Below are 23,287 nucleotides of genomic sequence, written 5' to 3'. Positions count from 1 at the left end.
TGGTTGGTTAAATTTAAAAAAAAGAAGAGACTTTACCAATTATTGACACTATAAGAGACAAGATTATGATTTCATATTTTTGAATAAATTAACATTGTCGTAATTAGTCTTTTAATTAATCAAATTCATGTTTTCTAATAATAAATTAAATTTACTAATTAATTGTAAGTGATAAAATAAATTACCCAAATACATTAATTATTGACATGTTCTAATTACTGACATGCTCACACCTATAATGCGCATGCGTAATTAATTCATAGAACTAAACATTAAAAATCTCTAAATAATTACTAATTTATTATTAGTCAATTAACCACGAAATTATTAAAAATATTTTTTAATAAAATAAAAATTAAAATAAATTAATTGGTATTTTATAAGAATTCAATATATGACGGCATGGATTCTCCAATATTGTCGTTTAGTTTTGTAATGGACATTTAAAAAAAAAGACGTAAGGGTCTGTCTACTAAACCAATCAATATGAGATACAACTTCAATATTACGGACTAATAATTGACATCCACTATTTTAAAATTAACTGTAAATATATCATATTGTTAATTTTTCATATTTTATTTATTTATAAAAAAAATTGATGTGATTAGATGGAAAAAATGATCGTTTCAAAAGACTACTTTTCTAACCGGAATAGTTAAGAAAATTGACGCTAACCTTTTTTTTTTTTTAATGAATATTTGATATTTTTGACTAACAATCATTGTTTTAAATTTCTTAAATTATAAAGATTGTTAAAAAATGTATACGATCATTATTAATATAGTAGGTAATTAAATATGTCTTAAAATACGATAGGATGTCAATAATTGGCACTTTTATTTTCATTTAGATGAAAATTAGAGTTTCTGTCTATTTAATTAGGTTTTCTAACTGCGTATCATTATTAATTTTATGTAGTAAAAAAATTCAAACTCAAGTGCTGCCACCTAGAAAATAAACTCGGCTCTAATTTAAAATGAAAATAAATAAAGATGGCGGCGTTTTTGTAAACTTGACTTTTGATATTTGACAACAAAAATAAATAAATAAATAATTTGCAATTAAATCGCTAATTAATTATTCAAAGTAATTAAAGTTAATTTAAAATAGATGTCATACCCAGTGAGTAAATGTTTTATTTAATATTTTAGTATTCGAGTAGTTAATTGACATAAATTAATTTTAATTAATTTATTAATTTAGGAATCAATGTATGGTACGATGGGTGATCACCAGGTCCAACCGGAAGTGAGACAGTGGTTCGAAGCCGTTGATAGAGATCGCAGTGGAAGAATAAGTGCACTTGAATTAAAAGCTGCTCTAGCTAATGGCCAAGGTGGTACTTTTTCTGATACCGCTTGCAACATGATGATTGGTGAGTTTTTATTTAAACATTCTATCACGTTAGATATTCATTTCCATGTCTAAGTCATACCTGGGTAAATAATAAGAATAAGTTAAGCTTGTTGGTACTCTTTCCAGAGGAAATTTAATTTCCTTCAGTTTTTGACTCTTTACTTTTTCTCCTCAGATCAATAATTTACGAGATAAATATAATGAGTACTAGTAATTATCATTATTATAACTTCTATGATAAAAATTGGGAATAAATATGGCTTGTGGGTACTCTTTCCAGAGAAAATTTAATTTCCTACAATTTTTGACTCTTATAATTTTCTCCTCAGACCCATAGTTTACGAGATAAATATACTGAGTATAAAAATAATAATTATTATAATTTCAAAAAATAAGTATGGCTTGTAGGTATTCATTTAAATGTAAATTTATCACATAACAAAAATATCCAGTCCAAAATCCTCTAGGCCACAATCACTCTTTAAACCAACGATTTAAAAAAAAAAACGATAATAAATAAAATTAATTTGTAGGAATGTTTGACAAAGAAAAGACAGGAACAATTGACTTAAATGAATTTCAAGCTCTGTACAATTATATAAACGCATGGTTGAGCGTTTTTCGTGGTTACGATCGTGATAACTCGGGCAGTATTCAAGAAAACGAATTGTCAGCAGCCCTTACACAGATGGGCTACAGATTTACTCCCGAATTTATTCAGTATTTAATTAAAAAAAGTGATTTTAACGATCACTCTAGTATTACTGTCGATCAGTTCATCGTATTGTGTGTGCAGATACAAAAATTCACTGGTAATTAAATTCATTTATTAATAAAAAAATACAAAAAATTAATATTTATTTATTTATTTTTTTTTTTTTGCAGAAGCATTCCGTGTACGTGATACTGAGCAGACAGGAGTGATAACCATTAGTTTTGAAGACTTTTTAACTGTGGCCTTAAGTTGTAATGTTTAATTTTCAATTCCCTTTAAATTAAAAATTTTTTTTTTTGCACATAGACTTAATTAATCGCTTGTAGATTTTTTGTTTTCATCCGTTGACTTCTCCTCAATGGATTCTAATAATAAAATTGATATTTTAATAATTAATGTACACAAATTTTATTATAATTTTTCGTATTTTACATTACCACGTTACCCTCTAAAGTTTGTGTTGACCTCGAAATTTTTTTTATTCGACGGCATTGCTCGCCTGATTTTGTAGGGTCCATAGAAAAAGACTGAAATTAAAAAAAAATTATATTCAATCAGAATTTATTATTTTTATATATATTAAATATATGTAGGGCTTATGGGTATTCTTTCCAAAGAAAATTCAATTTCCTACAATTTTTGACTCTTATCATTTTTCCCTCAGAACGATAGTTTACGAGATAAATATATCAAGTACGTAAAGTGTTATTATTATTAACTCTATTAAAAATTAAAAATAAGTACAGCTTGTGGGTACTCTTTCCACAGGATTTTCAATTCTCTACAATTTTTATCTTATTGAATTTTCCCATAAGACTAATAGTTTCCAAGATAATAACACTGCGTCTTATAATCTTACCTTAAAATCGTTTATCATTGGAATTAATTTTTCCAAAGAACGATTTCTTGTGCCATTAAATGTCGCACTGCAAATTGGACATACACCAACTTTTTTAACACACAAATGACATAAATCGTGTCCTTGTGTACACTGATGAATATTTCCCGATGGTACTTCGTAACAAATTGGGCATTCAATTAAATCCTCGAACACGCAGCACCACTAAAAAATAAATAAAACTCATTAATAATAATTGTGAAAAATAATTTGTTTAAAATCAATTTACATTTTTGTTATACTCGACGAAAATTTCGTCAACTTCCGTCTGCGATTCACTTTTATCAGCCATCACTACAAACTTCTAAGTATCAAATACTTAAATAATCACATAAAAACCAACTGGTTGTTACATATTTTAACCAAAGTCTTATATATTTATTTTAAAAATATATATATTTTTTTGGTTAAGTAACGAAAAAAAAAAAAAAAAAGAAAACAAAGTTTTAAGTTATCGTGATGTTTGTACGCTAAAGCTTGACTGTATGATTTAACTCGAGTTTCTTTTGTTCTGAGAATTTTGTTTATCTGAAAGTATTAGCTTTCGCGCCCCTGTTACGTTTTCGTAAACATTTAACCGGTAAAGTTTAAATTTTATTTATCGGAGGTCAGTCATTGGAAACCGATTAAATTTTATAGAAGAAAATAAGAATGAAGCAGCAGAGAGTTTTTATTTTAAGTGACAGATGACACTGGAGTATAATTTTTACATGGATTTTTTTATTAGCATAAAAATTTTGAATTTAATTTTCGGTTTAATTTTTTGAATTCATTTCAAATTTTATGGTCAGTTCGGATTCTCCGCCCAGCGCACTGGGCCGCTTGAAAAATACCCGGGAAAATTTAAATTCATAATTAAATTCAATTAGTAGAAAAAAAGTTAATTACCAATTTTAAAAAAATTTATTAATTACCAGTGTATTGATTAAAATGAAATTTAAGTAAAGCAAATCTTAGTATTTCAAATCGATCATTAATTAATAGAAATTAATGTTAATTCCGTGTGCGAAAAAGCGGCAAAGTACCCTGGGGTGGCGGGTCCGAACACACCAATTCAAATAAAGTAACAAAAAATATATAATTAATGAATTATTTTAAATATATATACACATTAGGGTGTTTCAAATTTAGGTGATATTTTGTTTTTTCTGTCCTACCTGAAAAACTAACAATTTATAGAACAAAAAAAATATTCCCGCTTGAAAAAAAATTTTAAGTTAATTAGAGGCTTCTCTCATCGAAAAATTCAATTTCTCATTTGAATAACATGAAAAAAAATTTTTTTTTTGTTTGGATTGTTTTACCTTGGCAATGGTTCAATGTACGAATAAGTCCAGCATACACTTTTGTCAGGAATTTAACGGTTTACAAAAAAAGTCTCTTATGATTTTTTGGTAAATCCATCTGTTGAGAAGTTATTGGACCTCGAAGTCAAGTTAGAGTAAATTTCGAGATCTTTTTACTTTTTTGGCGAAACTACAGGACTTATCATAAAATGTCATGAAATCTTTTTTGTAGACAATTTTATTTCCTACAAATCAGTATTGATTAATTTCTTTCGAATTCTGCATTATTTTCTAGTTATTTCCATTTTAATGCCAAGTTTCTAAAAATAGTTCTGATCGATTTCAAGAGCTTGGCATTGAAATGGAAATAACTAGAAAATAATGCAGAATTCGAAAGAAATTAATCAATATTGATTTGTAGGAAATAAACATGTCTACAAAAAAGATTTAGAAGCATTTTATGATAAGTCCTGTAGTTTCGCCAAAAAAGTAAAAAGATCTCGAAATTTACTCTAATTTTTTAAAATTTATAATTTTTTTTAGAAAAAGTTTAAAAGTTCGTCATAAATGATTTTTTTTTTATTATTTATTCGGGAATAATGTGAATTTGTGGAAGAAAATATATTTGAAAAAAAAAGTTCGACACCATAATTTTTATAATATTGAATAATACACATAATGTCAGGGCAAAACGGCCAACTGAAGGCAAAACAATATAAATTTTTATAAAAAACAATTTTTTCAAGACTAAAGACTTAGAATATTCTTATTTTATTATTTCGAAAGATGATTTGTATAGAAGAATTCATTCATTTTTTCACTATCAATTTCAATGATTGTCTTGATTCGGAAAGCCGGTCGCCTGAATTATAATAATGAAAATATATAAAAATTTAGTTTCAATGGAACAATAATTTATATCAACCGAAAGAGAGAAAAATAAAAGATTGTTGATGGTTAGCCCCAAAAACTAGAAGATTTTTTATTTTTTTCTTCCTCTAATTTTTTAGTTGAAAAACACTCTGCATAGATCCAATTCCGCTTAGTACACGTACTACCAGGGCAACATTTTACTGCTCCTTTTTCTTGACTACACTGTAATCAAAATCATTTTAGATCCAAGTAAATTTATCTCTTTGTAACAAATGTGTATTGTGATTTTTTGTTCAAAGAGGAACAAGATGGATTTACTCTTTACTCTTAACTAGTCAAATTTATCAATACACAGAAGATTTTAATTTGTATCGTTGAATAAATTTATTTTTTTTTACATACCTTAGAAGTTATCATTAAGCACCCTTGATAAGCGACAGCTACAGAGACCAAAAAAGTTAAGACGATGAAAAAATCCAGAATTTTCATTTTAAACGAATATATGCAACAAGACAATTTTATTTATTTAAATTTTTCGTTTACTGCGTTATAAATATTTAAAAATCCTCCGATTTATGATTTGGCTGTTGATTCAAATTTCATAAAGTTTTTAAAAATTCAATGGAATTTCATGATAATATTCTTTCTCAAGTTATTATGTTTTATAACTATATTAAATACTTAGGGCAATGAAGTAAAGAATGTCTCAGATCATATATAATTGTTGCTCGAGAAGCCGAGGAGTGTATATTATTTTTATTTTTTTTTTGACTTACAACAAAATAAGACTATAAGCAGTTGATAATACCGTGAAAATTTTAAGAGTGTCATGTAAATACTTGAAAGCTCTATTTATACCCGTTGGAGTGATTAGTGATAATGCAAAAACTTGCTGACCCAGAAACCACTACAAATACGAGCGTATCAACGAGCAATAAATACTTTTTTATATTTTAAATAGTGAAAATTGTGCTACAATATTCACTGCCAAATAGTCATTGCTTCGTGCCCTAGTGGATCTTAATTACGGTAAATTACCATATTTTACCAAGCGTCGTAAATTTACAGCAAACTTGTGGTAAAATGCCGAAATTTCGCCGTAAAATACCGCAGTATTGCCGCAAATTACGGTACTTTCCGGTTACTTAGGGTCAACTACGGTAATTTACCGTAATTAGGATCTGCTTGGGATTGAAAAGTATTGGTTTTATGCCCAGATGAAAATCTGGTGGTATAGAAAATATTCAAAGGTATTTAATTTTCATATTTTTCAATCCTTTTCAATGAGTATTTTTAAACAGGGTACAGATGCTACTATACTAACAATACAATTTTTTTTTATAAAACAATTGTTAAATGTCATTATTGTTAAAAATTTCCGATTTAAATCTGACTGTAATCTAATCGAGTTTAATCGAAATCGAAAATCTGAAAAAAAATATTATTTTCCCATTGAATCCCATCGAAAATTTTGAATCGGAATACATTGGTTACAATCGTAAAATAATAGATTTTCCAGAAATTTTCGATTCATTCCAATAGATTTCCGATAAAATTCTATTGAAGCGAATAAGATTATTTTTCTTATAATTGATAGAAGCATAAAACGTTTTTATAGTATTATTATACTATAATTGGTATTTTTTAATACAATTTAAATACACACACATGGAATTACCGATAAAATGTGATAATATGCCATTTAACTGAACTGCCCATGAAAATATTATTTTTAAAAATTATTATTACGAACATAAAAATTATCGTTACTTGAAACGCTCACTTATAGTTATCAGCAATTATCAAATTAAATTTAATTTTTATCAGAACAAGCGGTTTGTACACAAGGAAACAATGTCAATTTATTGCATGATAATTTAGAAATAAATAAAATTTTAAACATTTTATTACAAAGAAACTCAATATAATAATCATTATTAAAAAAGCTGATAATAATTTATCTTTCTAAGTATGAAAAAGTAAAAATTTTTCATCCGAACTTGACGGAGAAAAATAAGAATCATAAATACATTACACAACAGCAAAAAAAAAAAAGATGTGTAGTGTCATGGGACACTCGAAAGAAGCTAAGCTTCGTTTCCGTTCTACATAAAACCTTAATTATTTATTGATATAATATTTTATTTTTCTAAATTATATATCACTTTATTAAAAATATAAATAAAAATTATTTTTGCGTTAATATTTTGAGCAATAAAATATAAGGAGTTTCAAGTAAAATCGTTGCTAAATACGCGCACAGATAAGTCATCAATGCGATTCCTAGAAACATTGTTTTCTGAAACAATAAAACAATCAGTTTTATTTAAAATATCTTGTAAAAATTTTTGGATATGATTTTCACTTACAGTAGGAAGAAAGTCCACGTGAACTGCAGACTCTGATTGCAGATAGACCGAATTAATTAACAAAGGATTCAATAAATAAGCGCAAAAACTTAGTCTACTTAATGGCACCCACACTTTTAGAGACAATAATTTGTTTAAAAAACCAGCATTGTTCGTATGACACGCAATCAAAATCCAAGAGATACCAATTGCCCACGTGATTCTGCTCAATGCGACGTAGGTGGCGGTTGCTTCTATTGAAAGATGCCGACCGTAGAGTCCAAAAAGTGTCAGAAGATTACACAGACTTCCAATTGTCCAAAATAACCACAATGTTTTCTGAATAATTAACATTTTTTAATAAATAACTTAAGAAATTTTTCAATGTCTTTAGTAACTCTAGTAATTTTTTTTAACCCCAAAAATGTCTTAAATTATTTCCGAAGCTCGTAAAAAATCTTATTTTTAAGTAATAGGTCCTACTTATTTTTTTCTAGCCTGCAGTGTCTCAACTTCTCCCACAAAGAGAATGAACTTCGAGTTACCCCCACTATTGACTAATTGAAATCTGCGCATGCGCAAGAAAAAGTGGGAAAATACAACACATGCACAGAAAACCTGTTCTTATCCGTCTTAATAATCAAAATCTTTGATTTACTAACCCGTTTTATGACCAATTTACCCTTTAGTCTCGTTAAAATATATCCAGAAATAATTCCAATAAAATATGGCCCGATTCTCATCCATGGCGGCGAGTAAATGACGTCCATTAAATTCCACAGCTGATCTAACCTAAAATTTTTTAATAAACTAGTAAATAAAATGGCAAAAAATGCATGATAAAAAAATTTCGATGCTTACATGGTCGTATAAGCGTACGCTGATGAAATAAGACCATCAATTACCGCCGAAATTATTAACAGACTAATTAATAGTCCAGTCGCGGTCTTAAAGTACCTGGAAAACTTATAGTTTGTTTTAATAACTCCAGAGGTCGTGAGTCGGATTAATATACAAGTTAGATTTTGGACTTACAAGTCAGATAGGAGAAGCAAAAATGTTCCTATTAAATAAAATTGCATTTCATTTGACAGATACCAGCTCCAGGACAGGCACTAAAAATATTAATAATTAATTACGTGGATTTTAAATGATAATTTTAATAAATTTAATTATTCATACGGCTTCATTCCAGGGAAACAGATTATTTATGTAGAGTAAATTCCTCCACCAGTAGATGGCGCAGTTTTCTTGAGGTTTTTCGGCCATTTTGAACGCTGATGTCATTGCGTACCAGCCGAAATTTATTTCGGCGATTCCGATTATCAGTAAATAGGCTGGGGTGAGTCTGGAATTTATTTTACAGGTGAGGAAAAATGAAAAATTGTACAAGTTGGGATTAATTACCTGATGATTCGCTTGGTAATGAGTCCAAAGTAATCGGACCAACGAAATTTCATCACTCGGAGACGATTCTCACGATATTTTTGACGAAAAAAAAGCCAACTGATGAGGAAACCGCTTAGACAGAAATAAGTGTCCACGGAGAGGCTCCCGTTGCTGAGGATTTGAGCCATCAGGCCTTCGGAAAGTCGCCAGACGGTTGTTCTGTTGTCTACGTAGTCGTTCGAATAAAAAACCGTGTGGATCATCATGATCCAGAGCATCCCAAAGAAACGAAGACCGTGAATTGATGTCAGAGAATCCTTACTTATTTTAGTATTGAATATTATTTTCGAGTTTGTGTAGGCAGAAAAACAGAGCAGAATTTTGACTAGTATTGGTTTAGATTTTTGACGTTTCTGGTGTAGGATCAGATCGTAAGCGGTTCCGATTATCGCCAGGATTATGGTCAATATTATAATAGAGCTAAAAAATTTTCTTAGAATAAAATCTTAGATGAGGGTTTAAGGGTTTGGTTGATTACCTGGTGGTGATTATTCGCCAGTTCAGTAGCCACTGATGATCATTCTTGAGATCTTGGACGTCGATGAGATCAAAGTCTCCTGAAAATAAGTCGCCGATGGCGAGAAGACGAGACTCGAAGATGTTTATCAAAATTCTGCTTAATTCTTCAGTCGAACAGGATGCAGGTAGACATAGTCCCAGTGTTATTACATCCTGAGTAATATTTATAATAAGTGGGGGTTGTGGGTACTCTTTCCAGAGGAAATTTAATTTCCTACAATTTTGGACTCTTTATATTTTTTCGTAGGACCGATAGTTGACGAGATAAATATATCAAGTATGAGAAGTGACATTATTATTGACTTTATCAAATATTAGGAATAATTAGGGCTTGTGGGTACTCTTTCAACAGGATTTTCCACTCTCTACAATTTTTATTTAAAAAATTTTCTTACGTGACCGGTAGTTTACTAAATAAATCCACTAGCTACGGAAATAAAAATTTGATTTATGAAAAAAAAAAAACTTACTTCATTTTTAATACGAAAATGATACTGGGTCGTGCTATTGTGATGAAAACGTGCAACAAAATAATTTAAATTAAACGGCGGAAATTCTTGATCTCTATTTCGATATATCGAATTATTTTTCAAAAAGTCTTTGTCTAATTCCAACGGGTCGCGAATTTCTAAATCAAAGCACTGACTCTTCCAGCCTAGCCAATAATTATTACCATAAATAAATCCCGGCTTTGGTTCACCGCTTGCATCTAAAACTATTTTTGAAATTTCAATTAAAAAATTAAAATTTTAAAAAATTGAATAATTTTTCTTACCCTTCAAACTCCATAAAATTTTTTCATCAATTCCAAATTTTAATTTTTCAAGTTGATGTTTACACGTAGAATTTTTAATAACTTTACTATTTTTAGCGACCGCATAAGCGGGAAAATATTTTTCAAAATCACTTTTAGCCCATACCGGAAATAAAAAGATAAAAATAAAAATAATTAATTTAATATACTGGTGCATTTCTAGGTCTATTTAATCTCCGGGGTCTCTATAGTTGTGATAGTAAAGAAAACTATCGCGTCTACTAAAAGATCACGAGTCCACGGGACCGGGAGTTCACGAGTCCGCGGAAAGTGAAGGAAATAATTTATATCACAAAGATTTATGTAAAAAAAAAAAGTTACCATACATTACGGTAACATATTATTTAAAAAATTGAATGACTGTTAAAATTTGAATAATTATATTTATAAGATATTTAATTAAGTCATTAAAATTATTTAACATTTTTAGAGGTATTACTTAAATAATTATAGTGATCACTATTTGTTTTAAAATATAATTCTAAGGCATTTACTGTAACGTGAAAGCGTAATATTTATATATAGATATATATATTGATAGTGAATACGTGGAAATAAAATGAAACGGACGTTACATCAGTCGCAATAAGTTAGATCAAGTCTTTGGACCCCAGAGAAAGTTTACAGTTCCGCTTCTCTATAAGTATTAAATACCAAGCTATTTTTTTATATATTTATGTATATTTATTAGAGACAACTTTTTAACAATCCTTATATGTGTACTTTTTTTATTAATTTAAAATTTAAAAACTTTGCTGCGCGCGTTGATTAAATTATTAAAATTTACTACGCGCGCGTAAATCAAATTTAAAATTTTGAAATTTTTTTTCGCGCGCAATTATAGAATTTTTGTTTTTGGAAATTTACTGCTCGCGCATTAATCAGATTTTTAATTTTGGAACTCTGCTGCGCGCGCATTAATAAAATTTTTAGTTTTGAAACTCTGCTGCGCGCGTGAATTAAATTTTAAATTTTGAAACTTTACTGCACACGCATTAATTAAATTCTTAGTTTTAAAACTTTACTGCGCGCGTAAATTAAATTTAACAATTTGAATCTTTGCTGCGCGCGCATTAATAAAATTTTTAGTTTTGAAACTTTGCCGCGCCCGTTAATTAAATTTTTAATTTTTAAAATTTACTACGCGCGAGTAATTCGAATATGAAATTTTGAAAATTTTGTACGCGCACGATAATATAATTTTTATAACGCGCTTTCAAAATGTAAACAAAAAAATTTCAACTTTTGTTAATTTAAATTCAGGAAAAAAAATAATTTTTTTTTTTTCGGAATAAAAAGTTGTTATTATTTATTTTATTTTTTTTTTAAATCAATATATATATGTATTCATATGCATATGCATGTATATATACATATATACGTATAATACAATTGACAATACAGTAATAATCAAATTATTACAATTATCATAAATATCACAACAATAATATCTGTTTTTTTTTTCACGCGCAAATTATTTAAAAAAAAAAGAAAAGAAAAAATTGATTTATTAATTAATTGTTATAGTACTAATAATTATAATTATACAATAAAAATTACTCGACAGAAAATGATGAAAATATTTTATTACAAATATCAAATTTTGTTTTAAAAAAAAAAAGTAGATATTTGTAATAAAAATATTATTTGAATAAACTCATCATTCTCTTTACAAAATATTAATATAATTAAAAAATTTCATATTTTCATACAATTGGAAGAAAATAGTCACTGAGAAATAATTAAGAAGCCACTGCGTTTTATAATTAATAATAATAATAGTTCTTATTAATACCTTAAGAAATCAGTCAGTGATGTCACGTGATGATTTAATAATCGAAAATAACAAAAAAAAAATAGTAATTATATTTTGGCAAGTCTAATTTTATTAATTAATTAAATAATAAATATCCTTCAATTCCACCTTTTTTTAGTTTTTTAATTTTTTAAATTTGAATTTATGGCAACCATCAAGTGGCGAACAAAATTTCGTTTTACTTTCAAATTAAAAAATAATATTAATTTATCGATTGATGTTTGAATAAATAATTAAATTTGGCTCCGTTTATTTTGAATAACAAAAATTTTAATCTCGCGGAATTTAATTGTTTTAATAATTTTTTAAATACTGAACTAATCGACTCGCGGCATAAAACTTTTTTGTATGAAATTAAATTTCCTACAAAAAAGGTCCTTACCCGCGAATGGATAAATTCAAAATTAAAAAAGTTATGACACATAAATAAATTTGTATTCATTTTTTTTATGATTTAAAACTTCCAGAGCCACAATTAAATATTTTAAATAATTATTTGTCTGTTTGAAGCGCCACTTATCTAAATAACAACTACATATTTTTAAATTTAATATTTAATATTTAATATATACAAATTTTTAACATTTAATTAACTTGCATCGAAATATCAATTAATTCAAGCTCATAAAAATTAAAGGAAAAAAACACCATAGCCATTTGATTGAAATATTTACATTTTTAAATAAAAATTGATGCAAGTAATCGTCGTTAAAAATCGATAAAACTTTTATTTAATTTTCTATCTATTTAATTTGTTTAAAATTTTATTTTAACTACAAATTTCTTTTTAGTCCAGGAAGAAAATATTTTAAATAATTATTTAGTAGAGTAAAAATAAGGAAAATAAAGTCTTAGTCTCGTGTGCGATTCAGACGTGATCAGAATTCAGTGGACTGTAGAAATCAGACAGGAATTCCCGAAAAAAATTTTTATAAAATGAAAAACTGGATAAATAATATATATATTTTCAAAAAATATTAAGTTTTTTTACTATCTTGGTTCGGAAGTTTCCATAACGAGTTCCGGTACAAGAGCTAGTGAAAATGTTGGTGGTATTGTTGACTGTCGTGATGACGAGTACTGTCTTCTTAGTGAGGATCCAGACGTCGACGACATTGTCGTCGTTATCTGCTGATGTTACCTATTGTTTTCTTCCATAACAACTTGTTTAAATACACCTGCCGGCATTTGGCTTTTTATTTCATGACTACCAAGTGCTGTTGTACCGTCTTTTCCAATAAATAATTGCAGTCCAGACGCTAATAACATTCATTTTTATTTATAATTAACTATTTTATAACTTGAAAATCAATTATACAATTATAAAATGAGCCCGACTAGAGCCTTCTATCTCACTTTGTTTACAAATCATAAATAGGAATAAGATTTTTGCCTTAATTTTGAAATTAATTATTCAAATATTTGATATTACGGCGAAAATATTGATCTCATCAGAAAAGTTTTCAAACAAAAGTTATAGGAAATTTAATTATCTAAAAAAAATGTCTCTTATGATTTTTTTGTACGACCAATATTTTCACCGCAATTCCAAAATTAAGATTCATAATTGATGATTCAAATTTTTGATAATTATGAAAATTTGAATTTTGAAATTACCGCTTTCATATTAGTCTTATAGAAAAATTATAAGAGACATTTTTTTATAAAATTAAATTTTAAACAACTTTTACTTTAAAAATTTTTTCATGCGACCAATATTTTTGCCGTAATATCAAAATATAAATCAATACCTCGTAAACTATTAACCGAAACATAAACTAAGAATAAAATTCATAGTAAAAAGTCTAAGCTTCAATTTGTGATTAATCTCGTTCCTCAATCTTAATTAGTTTTCAAGTAATCGATTTTCAAAATTGGTTAAAAAAAAAATACTCAAAGTTTTAATTTCCCAAGTTCGATTCCGCCTTAAATGTTTTATATTTCTAAAACTATTAATCGAAACTAAAAAGTCTTAAAACGAATCTCATTACTTAATTAAATAAATTTTTCAAGTAAAATAAATCGACTTACTCTCAGCACTTTCAAGATCAGTCTGTTCTAAATTTGTTGCTTTAAGCAATTCGTCAATTAATGAGTCCGGATTAGGACGTGTCACTTCAACTCTGCAAGCTACCGAGTTACCAGTCGAGTCTTCAGCTTTTTTCCGCCGCTCAAGTGCTGCTTTTGCGCGATCCAATGATCCAGTTTCACTGAGTCCCGATCCACCAGAAGGATTTCTTATATAAAAAAAAAAAATAAATCAATTAAAAACACTAGTAAATTTATAATGAGAGATGAATATAATTAGTGACTAATAATGTAAATGATAAGCACATGCACAAGCTAGTTTTTAAAATATTATATAGATAAGATAAAGCATACAATGGGGTAATGCTGTTACGATGCTGCAAAGTAGCAGTCGATACATCTGATGGGACACTTAGCATCGATTCATCAGAGTCTGGACTTGTTGTAACTGTTGCTAATTTTCCTCCCGTACCATCAAGTAATTTTCTGTGCCCACCTCCGATGCCTCTGCAAGTTTCCAAACAAAAGCCATCCACATTTCTAAATAAGCTTTTACTTCATTCTAAGAATTTCCTTTTAAAATTTAACCACTTCTATTTAAATCATCATACAATTTTGTAAAAAACTTTTAATCAAAGCTTAAAGTGTCTACTTTTAATACCAATACCACAAAAATTTTTTAAAACCAAGAATTCACCCAAAGAAATTTTGAAAATTTTAAAAAAAGTCATGACAAGTCCTGTAGGTTTTGATAAAATTTTTTTTTAAATTTTATCAAAGTAGACATGAAAGTAGAGGTTGAAAGCTTTTAAAAAAATTTTTTTTCAAGCCGATACGATTATTTTAAGAAAAGTTATGGAAATTTTAGCGTCAACATGTCGGAAATCTTAAGATTTAAATGAATAAATGATAATGAAAGCGCCTAGATCTGATATTATTTGATAAGATCAGTTAAGAAAAGCAAGGAAACCAATAAGAACTTGAGGCGAAACCGATAACCCATAAGATAATTAATAACCGGTGATAACCTACCTGAGGGTCTGAGCAGCGGCGGAGATAAACGAGGAGGCGCGAGGAGTTTCGGGACGATGAAGAGGATCTGGTGATGAGACAGCACGTGTCTGGTCACCGAGGCGCAATATAACTGGACTTGGCTGGTGGTCAATGCAGTCACAAGTCTTGGACATATTGCGCCAGGTTGACTGGGAAATTCGCGGCGGAGGTCTTTTGAAGTTAATGCTGTCTCGGGTAGAGCAGGTGCCGTTGGCATTTGAACCAACTGGGCAACTTGTTTTTAGGACATTGCTCAAGGATCTTACGGGTTCGGTTGGGATCGAACTTGACCAAAAACGTTTTGGAGTTGACGTTTCTGTACTCAATCGAGACAGCGGTGACGGGGGAGTTAATAATGTCTGACTATTCAGGGAACTTTTCTGTTGGTAAGGTTCGTTTTGTGACAGGGTAGGGAGCCGTGGCGCCCATACCGGCCAAGAGGGTGACCTATAATAATTAACACAAAATATTTTCATGCAAAATTATAAAACAAAATATATTTTCATTTTAAAAATAAAATAAAATAACCCTAGCTGAGGAAATTCCGTAGAGCTGATGACTTATTAGTAGATGAACCCTAGTGTTAAATATTTAATCGATATTACAAGGGGTAATTAGGTAATTTAATTAATTTATTACCTGATGTGTCCGCTGTCACCGCTGCTGCTTTGTCTGCTGTGCTGACTGTGGGAGTTTAGGGAACCGTAGCCGGAGCCTTTGCTCAGTTGGCTGGTGTTACTCGAGTTTCGAGAGTGTCCTGACTCAGTGTGAACCTCGGTCAGTACATCTGGAGGCACTGCTGAAGGTACCACTTCATTTAATGTCATTGGGTCGTAAGACTCCGTCCCGCTAAGCAATTCTGTTGATTTTAAAATAAGCTATAATTATTATCACAGAAACTATTGCTCGAAATTTAATCGAACATTAATGAAAATTATAGAGAAAAGTCTAAAGTTTAAAATGAGCCCAATATTAAATCTTAATTTTAATTAGTTTAAAAGTTATGAATTTTTAAACATTTGAAAGTCGGATTTTTCCCGCGAAAATTCAAATATTCGATATTCATCTATATCTCGAAAACTATTGACCGGAAGTAGATCAGACATCAATTAAAAATTGTAGCTAAAGATTTAAGCTTGGATTTGAGCCCAACCTCAACCCTTAATTTTAATTAGTTTAAAAGTTTTGAATTAAAAAAAAAAAAAAACTTACCGGAAGAAAAGAGCGCAGGTCTCTTTTTAGGAAGACTACCAAACCCACTGCTAGCGCTCGCAGTACTGCCAGCTAAAGAACCACTTGATACGTAGTCCTCGCGATTAGAACATCTGTCACCACCAATTATTTCATCAGCAATTCCTGGAGCACCTGGAGCACCAGGAACCGTTAACTGAGTTTGTTTCAACGACGGCGACGGTCTATAATTAATTAACCAGTAAATTGACAACCCGTTTTATTAAAGTCATTGTAATAATAAACTTACACTTTAAAAAGAATGTCTCCAGAGAGCATGTTCATCTTGATAGCGACTCTCAGCATCGAATTATCCTGACGGTGACGCGCGTCATAGCCTTCCAACAAACATCTGCGTCTACACAATCCAGCTCCAGCAAACTCCGCAAGGTTTAGATCAGTGAATCCTAATTTTTGAAATGATCGACCTCCTTTTAATTCCTACAATTAATTTATTATTTTTAATTACAATAAATATTCATTTTAACAAAAAAAAAAAAAAAAAAAAAAAAAAAAAAATTACTTTTCTTATGGATATCCGCAGAACACAGGGATCGAGGACTCCAGTAGAGGCACTGGCACTCATTTTGCATAAAAATTCAAATTTAGCATTCCATCGTACCGTGTGCTCCTGAACTTCTTCCCTGAAATAATAATAATTAGCATTTTTAAATAAATATGACCATATTATACGATTTTGTAAATATTTAAAATAAGTATGGGATGTGGGTACTCAAACTAACAGAAATTTACCGCTCGACACTTAAATCAACATAAAAATTTATTAAATTAATAAAATATAAATTTCTAGTTTTTTAAGTATTCCTTAAATCAGTTATAAATTTTTCGGCAGATACGAACGTCTCAGTAGCGCAGATGGCAGCGCGTAAGTCTCATAATCTTAAGGTCGTGAGTTCGATCCTCACCTGAGGCATTTCTTTTATATTTATTTCAATAAAGAAAAAAAAAAGTAATGAAATTTATTTAGTTGGCGTGAGTGAGAATACTTTTAGCTAAATTACCTTAAGATTTTCACTTGAGAAAACGATGAAAGTATTCTCTTTTACTTTATATGAAAGTCTATTCTATTTAAGCTATATTATAAATAAAAGTGTATGTACGTGATTACAAATAATATATATGAATTTAAGAGTCTTAAAGAAGATTATTTCAAATGGATTTAAAATATGACCGTGGCTTTTGTATTGATTAATGCTACTCAGAAAAAAAAAATAACATTGCGTGTTATATTGTAATTACACTAAAGTACTAAGTCCGTAGTAAAATGGACAATTGAATTTACGCAAGATTTCGTTTAAAATTTTTAAATTTTTTATAGTAGCAGTATTAATTTTTAAATATTGGTTGTAAATCTATTAAACATAAATTAGATGTAGAGAAAAGTCTAAGCTTCAATTTGAGCCCAAAGACGCCTCTAAGTCTCTAGTTTAAAAGATATGAATTTTTAAACTTTTTAAATCTAAATTTTACCCGCGAAAAATTCAAATATTTAATATTTATCTATATAGATCGATATTAAAAAAACTATTGATCCAATCTTAATCAAACAGTAATGAAAATTGTTGAGAAAAGTCTCAGCTTTAATTTAAGCTCAATCCCGAATGAAAATCTCAATTGGTTTAAAAGTTATGAATTTTTTAAATTTTTAAAGTTGAATATTTCCCGCAAAAATTCAAACATTCGATAAAGATCGATATTTCGAAAACTATTGATTAAATCTTAATTAAACATGAATGAAAATTGTTGAGGAAAGCCTCAGCTTTAATTTAAGTCCAATTACGGATCAAAATCTTAGTTTGTTTAAAAGATATGAATTTTTAAACTTTTTAAATCTAAATTTTACCCGCGAAAAATTCAAATATTTAATATTTATCTATATAGATCGATATCTCGAAAATTATCAATCGAATCTGAACCAAACATCAATAAAAATTGATCCTTAAACCTTAAACTTCAATTCAAGCTCAATCTCAATCCTTTATGTTAATTTTGCTAAAAGTTATGAATTTAAGAATTCCCGCTTTCAGATTCAAAAATTTAAATTTACCAAAAATTTTTCTCTGTCTATATAGATTGATATCTCGAAAACTATTAATCGAAACTCTATCAACTAGAGACAAAATTTTTAGCAAAAGGTCTCAGCTTTAATTTTCACCCAATCACTAAAATTCAATTTTCCTCCAATTTATAAATTTTAAAAGCAAAAATAAAAACTTATTAAAAAATATTTGAAAGATCATTTGTTATAAATAGAACAAAAAATAATAATAATAATAATTTAAAAACAGACAAGTGTTAAACCAACACGACAATATAAAACAGTAAATCGATCGAGAATGCAATCATTTAACTCCAAGTGAGGTCAAGTGGTCCATTATAATTTTTTTCAATCGATCAAACTTCCGTCTTTATTAACATTTATTATTTATATATTTATATATAAAAGAAAAGGTAAATTGAGTATTTTAAAAGATTTAAAAGCCTGTAGCCTTCTTTCACTTGTTGCAGCTCCCAATAATCGGTTACGTAATTAAACCAAGGAAAGTATTAATTTATACACAGCCTTTATTTTATTTATTTTTTTTTTTTTTTTTTTTTTTTTTTTTTTTTTTTTTTTCATTACATATAGAGTATAAACGATGCTCGGGTAATAATATAAGGCTGTATGACAAGTGGTGGCAAGGCTGTTCAAGGCTTTTAACTTTTATTTCATAATCCAGTGAATAAACTTTCTAAAGTCGCCCGAATATTTTATTTTATTCTCAATCTTAAATCCTCCATATCAATTTACTCTATTTTATTATTTATTTCTTATCACAGTCTTTGAATAAAATAATCATTTGATTGCCATATCAATCATTTTTAAATTAATTTAAAACTTTTTTTTATCAGTTTATTATTTATTTAAATCATTAAGTAATCGGGTATTAAATAATTACGTAGATTTCAAATAATAATAATGATGATGATGATGATGATGATGATGATGATGAGGACATTTGTAAAAATATAAAAATGCAAATAACAAGTGTTAGATCATACATTTAGTGAGATGACTATTTTTTTTTTTCAATGCAACATCTATTCATGAATATTATTATTTTTATTGTCTATGTCTGGCAATCACGGTCATGGCCAATAACGAGACAATGAAATTAAACGAGGACAAAGTGGAACATTTCTTTAAAAGTTACTAATTTTAATATTTTTATTTACGGATCTATTAGTTTTTATTAATATTTTTAAAACTGTTGATTGGAGACATTTAGAACAGCAACGAAACTTGTAGTGGAAAGTATAAGCTTTAAAATGAGACCAACTAGAGCTCTCTATCTCAATTTGTTTAAAAGTTATAAATTTTTTTAATTTAAAGTAAAATTAAAAACTTAAATTTTGCCGCCGAAATCTAGTCGTGTCTACATAGATCAATATCTCGAAAACTAAAGGTCGAAACTGAATCAACAAAAAATGAAATTTGTAGTTTAGAGTCTGAACCTCAATTTGAGACCAATCTCGCTGCTTAATTTTAATTCCTTAAAAAGTTATGAGTTTTTAAAATTTAAAAATGTAAATCAAAATAATTATTTAGTTTTTTAAAATTCGATATCTCAAAAAATCATTCGAAAACTACTAAACCAAAAGGAAAAATTGTAGCCAAAAGTTGAATGTTAAATTCCAGCCTGATAACGAGCTTCGATCTCAATATCTCCAAAAGTTATTAATTTATTTTCTATTTTTATTTAAAAAAAAAAAAAAAAAAAAAAAAAAAAAAAAAACAGTTGATTGAATGACGTAGCCAAGGGTTATTGATTTACATATGTGGTACTAATTTACCGTACATACTATTCCCTAATAAGACACCTATAAATCAATACTTTATATTATTCAATTAAAAAAAAATAATAAAATGTCCAGTTTGTCCTCAAACTCCATAGCCGAGTTTTTGGCAATTCGTAATAGCGGTCAAGGACGCGGGAATTTTAAATTTGGCTGTATCCCAACAAAAAAAAATATATATAAAAAAAAAAAAAATAAATAAAACAATTTATAATATGACGTTTCCTCATCAAAAGCCGTGTCCTCAACGGACATTGTCCATTATCTTGATATATATTGTTCATATTAATCAGCACTACAACTATGGTACAGTTATGGGTTTTCATTCTCATTTAATTAATAATTCAAAGGGAAGCTTAAATTATTTATTTATTTATTTATTTATGAAAGCCATAGATAAATAAGCGTTTTAATAAAATAAATTTCTAAGCCATTGGATTATCGGAAAAAAAAAATATGAATTATTTTGGTATTAATGTTAATAAAGTTAACCTAATTAAATCGGAGCCAGAACAAACCGCAGTGCGGCACGACATTTATACATATACTAGTTTTTAAATAATCACAATAAAGGTTATCAGTGCTCAAGGATAACCTTTTTATTAATTATTTTTATTTTTAGATTATTACTGTCAAGTTCAATGCTCTGTTTGTTATTTGTTTATTTATTTAACCCGCATTATAGCTTTTATTAACTTAAATCATTATTTTAAGACGCGACGTCCACTTCCCTAACCAATTAATTATTTATTCGGCTTTAGTTTTTTAAATATTTTTTTTATTGATTTTAGACACCAGTTGCTTCAGTTTAGATTGTATACTTAAAACTAAATGACTTCCGCATTTTATTCCTCTGTGATTGTGAGCTTAACTGATAGAGATTTATTTACATAAATATTTGTATTTTTATACGGAAGTTTTTTTTTGCGTGATTTGAAAACAATTTTGGGTTTATGAGTTTAAAATTCGATATCTCGGAAACTAAACATCGAAACTTAATCAGACATTAATGAAAATTGTTGAGAAAAGTCTCAGCTATAATTTAAGCTCAATCCCGAATGAAAATCTTAATTTGTTTAAAAGATATGAATTTTTAAACTTTTTAAATTCAAATTTTTCCCGCAAAAAATTCAAATATTTAATATTTATCGATATAGATCAATATTAAAAAAACTACAGATCAAATCTTAATCAAACATCAATAAAAATTGTTGCAAAAAGTATAAGCTTTAAAATGAGACCAATTAAACCTCTTACTCATGATTACTAAAATAGTTATAAATTTTTAAAGTCAACAATAACTTTTCCATTACTCAGTCTTGCTAAAATAAAAAATGATAAATAAAAAAAAAAATTTTGTCATCTAAAGAGTATTTGAATAATTGGTAATATCTATCGTCCAAGGAAAATCTTTTTTTAGCTTTTCAACAAATTCCAGATCTGGATACTGTTTCTAACGTCATCGGCATGGATTCTGGCGATTAGCCAACAGAAAACTAAACGTGGGTGGTACAAAACCCGGAAGTGACGGTTGTTTATTATCCATCGACATAAAATTTAAAATAAGTATAGACAATAATAATATTCACCTGGTTGAATGGTCAACGAAAGATCCGCCGTCTAGCAGCCGCATCTTGGCAAATAAAACCGCACTAACAAAAGGCACTGCGGTGAGTTCCTCCAGAACAAGTTCAACTGAAAATTTGTACTTTTTCTTCTTCATCATGAAGGCCATCTCACCGAGACCCACTTCACTTTACCACTCACCCAATATACTTAAACTTTTTATCTCTTTATTTAAAATTCTCCGGATAAATTATCTCCACCACATAATTGACAACTTAAATCTTGGCTTAGATTTTATTCAAATTTTTGTGCTCCTGGACATAATCAGTCTGAAAAATAAATTTTTAAATAAAATTATTAAAAGACCAATGACCTTTGGTCCCCTAAACCCTATTCTATTATACGCCCACGATATTTTATTTTATCAGATAACTGATAACGTGTGACGTAAAAAATTATCGATTACAACTTTTATGGGGGCGGTTTACTTGTCATTTTAAAACAAACATAAAATTACGCAACTACTAATTTTATCCGCGTGACTTTGAAATTTTTTTTCTTTTTTTTTTTGAAATTTTTAAAATTCCCGCCATTTTATATTTTATAAATAAATCGATTTTAAAATAAATTGACAGAAAAATAATAAATAAAAATGATCAAACAGCTGTGGGATAACCTCGGAATTTATAAATTTAAATTTTTCCCGCGCTTGATTTATCTATTAAATAATTAAATAAATATAATAATAAACTAAAAATAATAAAAACACAAGCTCTTTAATACGCATTTTATTTGCGTGCTTTGCTCAATAAATCGTTAGACTCAAAGCTCAATACACAGCCATTACGTCGAAGCTTATTGATGAGAAAAAAAAAAAGGAACAGATGAAAAAAAAAAAAAAACTCACCATTTTGTCACAAATCCATTTCTTTTATTTTAAAATAAAATATTTTTGTTTTTCTTAATTGTTATCTTGCTATTTAATTTAAATGATTTTTTATTAAGCTGTCACGCGCGATTTATTAAAATAATAGTGGAGTGGTCGGTTGTAAAGTTACGACTGTTGTAATTCTGTGAAAACTGTCTAAAGTCTCGGACAATTGCTCACCTCTCAGCGCTGTAGCGGGCGATTTTTAAACTTTTGTATGCGCGCGTTAAATTCAAACTGCGCATACTTTTTGCGCACTGACATTTAAAAATATAAATAAAAGTTATTTTAAATAATTTTAATTATTAATAATTTATATAAATTATAAATTTATATATTTTTCATATATTTATAATTTTAATTTAAAAAAAAAAAAAAAAAAAATCTTATGATAATTTACCGACAATTCGAAATTAGTTTTAAATAATTTTATTTTGTTATTAAAAATGGCGTAATTAAAATAAATAAAAAAAAGTTTTAAAAAAAAAAAAAATTAATTTAAAAATTCTAGTTAATTAAGATAATAAATTAAAAATAATGTCGCTGG

At 28.2% G+C, this 23,287-nt stretch overlaps 4 protein-coding genes, 1 long non-coding RNA gene and 1 other non-coding gene across 11 annotated transcripts; 2 read left to right on the top strand and 4 right to left on the bottom strand.

Moving 5' to 3' along the window:
* Positions 1-331: 331 nt before the first annotated feature.
* LOC103577826 (peflin) lies at positions 332-2,470 on the top strand. Of its 2 annotated transcripts, XM_008558648.2 has the most exons (5): positions 337-546; positions 922-1,125; positions 1,207-1,378; positions 1,893-2,171; positions 2,245-2,470. In XM_008558648.2, the coding sequence occupies exons 2-5, from the start codon at positions 1,114-1,116 to the stop codon at positions 2,334-2,336; spliced, it is 555 nt and encodes a 184-aa protein (XP_008556870.1). In that variant the 5' UTR covers positions 337-546; positions 922-1,113; the 3' UTR covers positions 2,337-2,470. The 2 variants fall into 2 exon arrangements, with proteins under 2 accessions (XP_008556871.1, XP_008556870.1); XM_008558649.2 differs by lacking the exon at positions 922-1,125 and having other exon boundaries at positions 332-546.
* On the bottom strand, positions 2,339-3,489 carry LOC103577825 (uncharacterized). 2 transcript variants are annotated; one of them, XM_008558646.2, is made up of 4 exons: positions 3,202-3,489; positions 2,934-3,137; positions 2,512-2,601; positions 2,339-2,439 (listed from the first exon to the last, which is right to left on the bottom strand). In XM_008558646.2, exons 1-4 carry the CDS (start codon positions 3,262-3,264, stop codon positions 2,383-2,385), a joined length of 414 nt encoding a protein of 137 aa, XP_008556868.1. In that variant the 5' UTR covers positions 3,265-3,489; the 3' UTR covers positions 2,339-2,382. The 2 variants fall into 2 exon arrangements, with proteins under 2 accessions (XP_008556868.1, XP_008556869.1); XM_008558647.2 differs by having other exon boundaries at positions 2,520-2,601.
* A 1,585-nt stretch (positions 3,490-5,074) lies between these two features.
* Positions 5,075-5,924, bottom strand: LOC128668766 (uncharacterized). The gene is made up of 3 exons (XR_008404414.1): positions 5,813-5,924; positions 5,534-5,715; positions 5,075-5,353 (listed from the first exon to the last, which is right to left on the bottom strand). It is a non-coding gene; the product is annotated as an uncharacterized LOC128668766 (long non-coding RNA).
* Positions 5,925-7,205: 1,281 nt separating this feature from the next.
* Positions 7,206-10,310, bottom strand: LOC103577840 (nose resistant to fluoxetine protein 6). Its single transcript, XM_053742280.1, has 10 exons — positions 10,223-10,310; positions 10,121-10,162; positions 9,407-9,600; positions 8,887-9,348; positions 8,662-8,827; positions 8,515-8,594; positions 8,341-8,436; positions 8,142-8,271; positions 7,501-7,818; positions 7,206-7,430 (listed from the first exon to the last, which is right to left on the bottom strand). Exons 2-10 carry the CDS (start codon positions 10,154-10,156, stop codon positions 7,320-7,322), a joined length of 1,593 nt encoding a protein of 530 aa, XP_053598255.1. The 5' UTR covers positions 10,157-10,162; positions 10,223-10,310; the 3' UTR covers positions 7,206-7,319.
* Positions 10,311-11,738: 1,428 nt separating this feature from the next.
* Positions 11,739-22,900, bottom strand: LOC103577828 (protein FAM102B). 4 transcript variants are annotated; one of them, XR_008404413.1, is made up of 10 exons: positions 22,720-22,900; positions 21,836-22,141; positions 16,912-17,032; positions 16,639-16,829; positions 16,371-16,573; positions 15,798-16,017; positions 15,138-15,605; positions 14,109-14,314; positions 13,069-13,336; positions 11,739-12,970 (listed from the first exon to the last, which is right to left on the bottom strand). XR_008404413.1 is itself a non-coding variant. In XM_008558650.3 (9 exons), exons 2-9 carry the CDS (start codon positions 21,979-21,981, stop codon positions 13,215-13,217), a joined length of 1,677 nt encoding a protein of 558 aa, XP_008556872.1. In that variant the 5' UTR covers positions 21,982-22,141; positions 22,720-22,900; the 3' UTR covers positions 11,739-13,214. The 4 variants fall into 4 exon arrangements, 3 of the variants coding, with proteins under 3 accessions (XP_008556872.1, XP_008556873.1, XP_008556874.1); XM_008558650.3 differs by having other exon boundaries at positions 11,739-13,336; XM_008558651.3 differs by lacking the exon at positions 15,138-15,605 and adding an exon at positions 14,460-14,612 and having other exon boundaries at positions 11,739-13,336; positions 22,720-22,896.
* Positions 17,250-17,322, top strand: Trnam-cau (transfer RNA methionine (anticodon CAU)). Its single transcript has one exon. It is a non-coding gene; the product is annotated as a tRNA-Met (tRNA).
* Positions 22,901-23,287: the final 387 nt, after the last annotated feature.

The sequence above is a fragment of the Microplitis demolitor genome, chromosome 10, assembly GCF_026212275.2.
Source record: "Microplitis demolitor isolate Queensland-Clemson2020A chromosome 10, iyMicDemo2.1a, whole genome shotgun sequence".
NCBI lineage: Eukaryota > Metazoa > Arthropoda > Insecta > Hymenoptera > Braconidae > Microplitis > Microplitis demolitor.
This window is presented reverse-complemented; position numbering and strand designations above follow the sequence as displayed.

Excerpts from the sequence above, each read along its gene's own strand:
- LOC103577826 (XM_008558648.2), top strand. Across the intron at positions 1,379-1,892 it reads CGCTTGCAACATGATGATTG|GAATGTTTGACAAAGAAAAG; the intron begins GTGAGTTTTTAT and ends ATTAATTTGTAG. Across the intron at positions 2,172-2,244 it reads GCAGATACAAAAATTCACTG|AAGCATTCCGTGTACGTGAT; the intron begins GTAATTAAATTC and ends TTTTTTTTGCAG.
- LOC103577828 (XM_008558650.3), bottom strand. The coding sequence starts at position 21,981 with ATGGCCTTCATGATGAAGAAGAAAAAGTACAAATTTTCAGTTGAACTT. Across the intron at positions 16,574-16,638 it reads GGAGACATTCTTTTTAAAGT|ACCGTCGCCGTCGTTGAAAC; the intron begins GTAAGTTTATTA and ends AATTAATTATAG. Across the intron at positions 14,315-15,137 it reads GCCGCTGCTCAGACCCTCAG|AAATCCTTCTGGTGGATCGG; the intron begins GTAGGTTATCAC and ends TTTTTATATAAG.
- LOC103577825 (XM_008558646.2), bottom strand. The coding sequence starts at position 3,264 with ATGGCTGATAAAAGTGAATCGCAGACGGAAGTTGACGAAATTTTCGTC. Across the intron at positions 3,138-3,201 it reads TCGTCGAGTATAACAAAAAT|TGGTGCTGCGTGTTCGAGGA; the intron begins GTAAATTGATTT and ends TTTATTTTTTAG. Across the intron at positions 2,440-2,511 it reads AAACTTTAGAGGGTAACGTG|AATCCATTGAGGAGAAGTCA; the intron begins GTAATGTAAAAT and ends TTTTATTATTAG.
- LOC103577840 (XM_053742280.1), bottom strand. The coding sequence starts at position 10,156 with ATGCAAGCGGTGAACCAAAGCCGGGATTTATTTATG. Across the intron at positions 8,437-8,514 it reads TTGCTTCTCCTATCTGACTT|GTACTTTAAGACCGCGACTG; the intron begins GTAAGTCCAAAA and ends TAAGTTTTCCAG. Across the intron at positions 7,431-7,500 it reads ACGTGGACTTTCTTCCTACT|AAAACAATGTTTCTAGGAAT; the intron begins GTAAGTGAAAAT and ends TTATTGTTTCAG.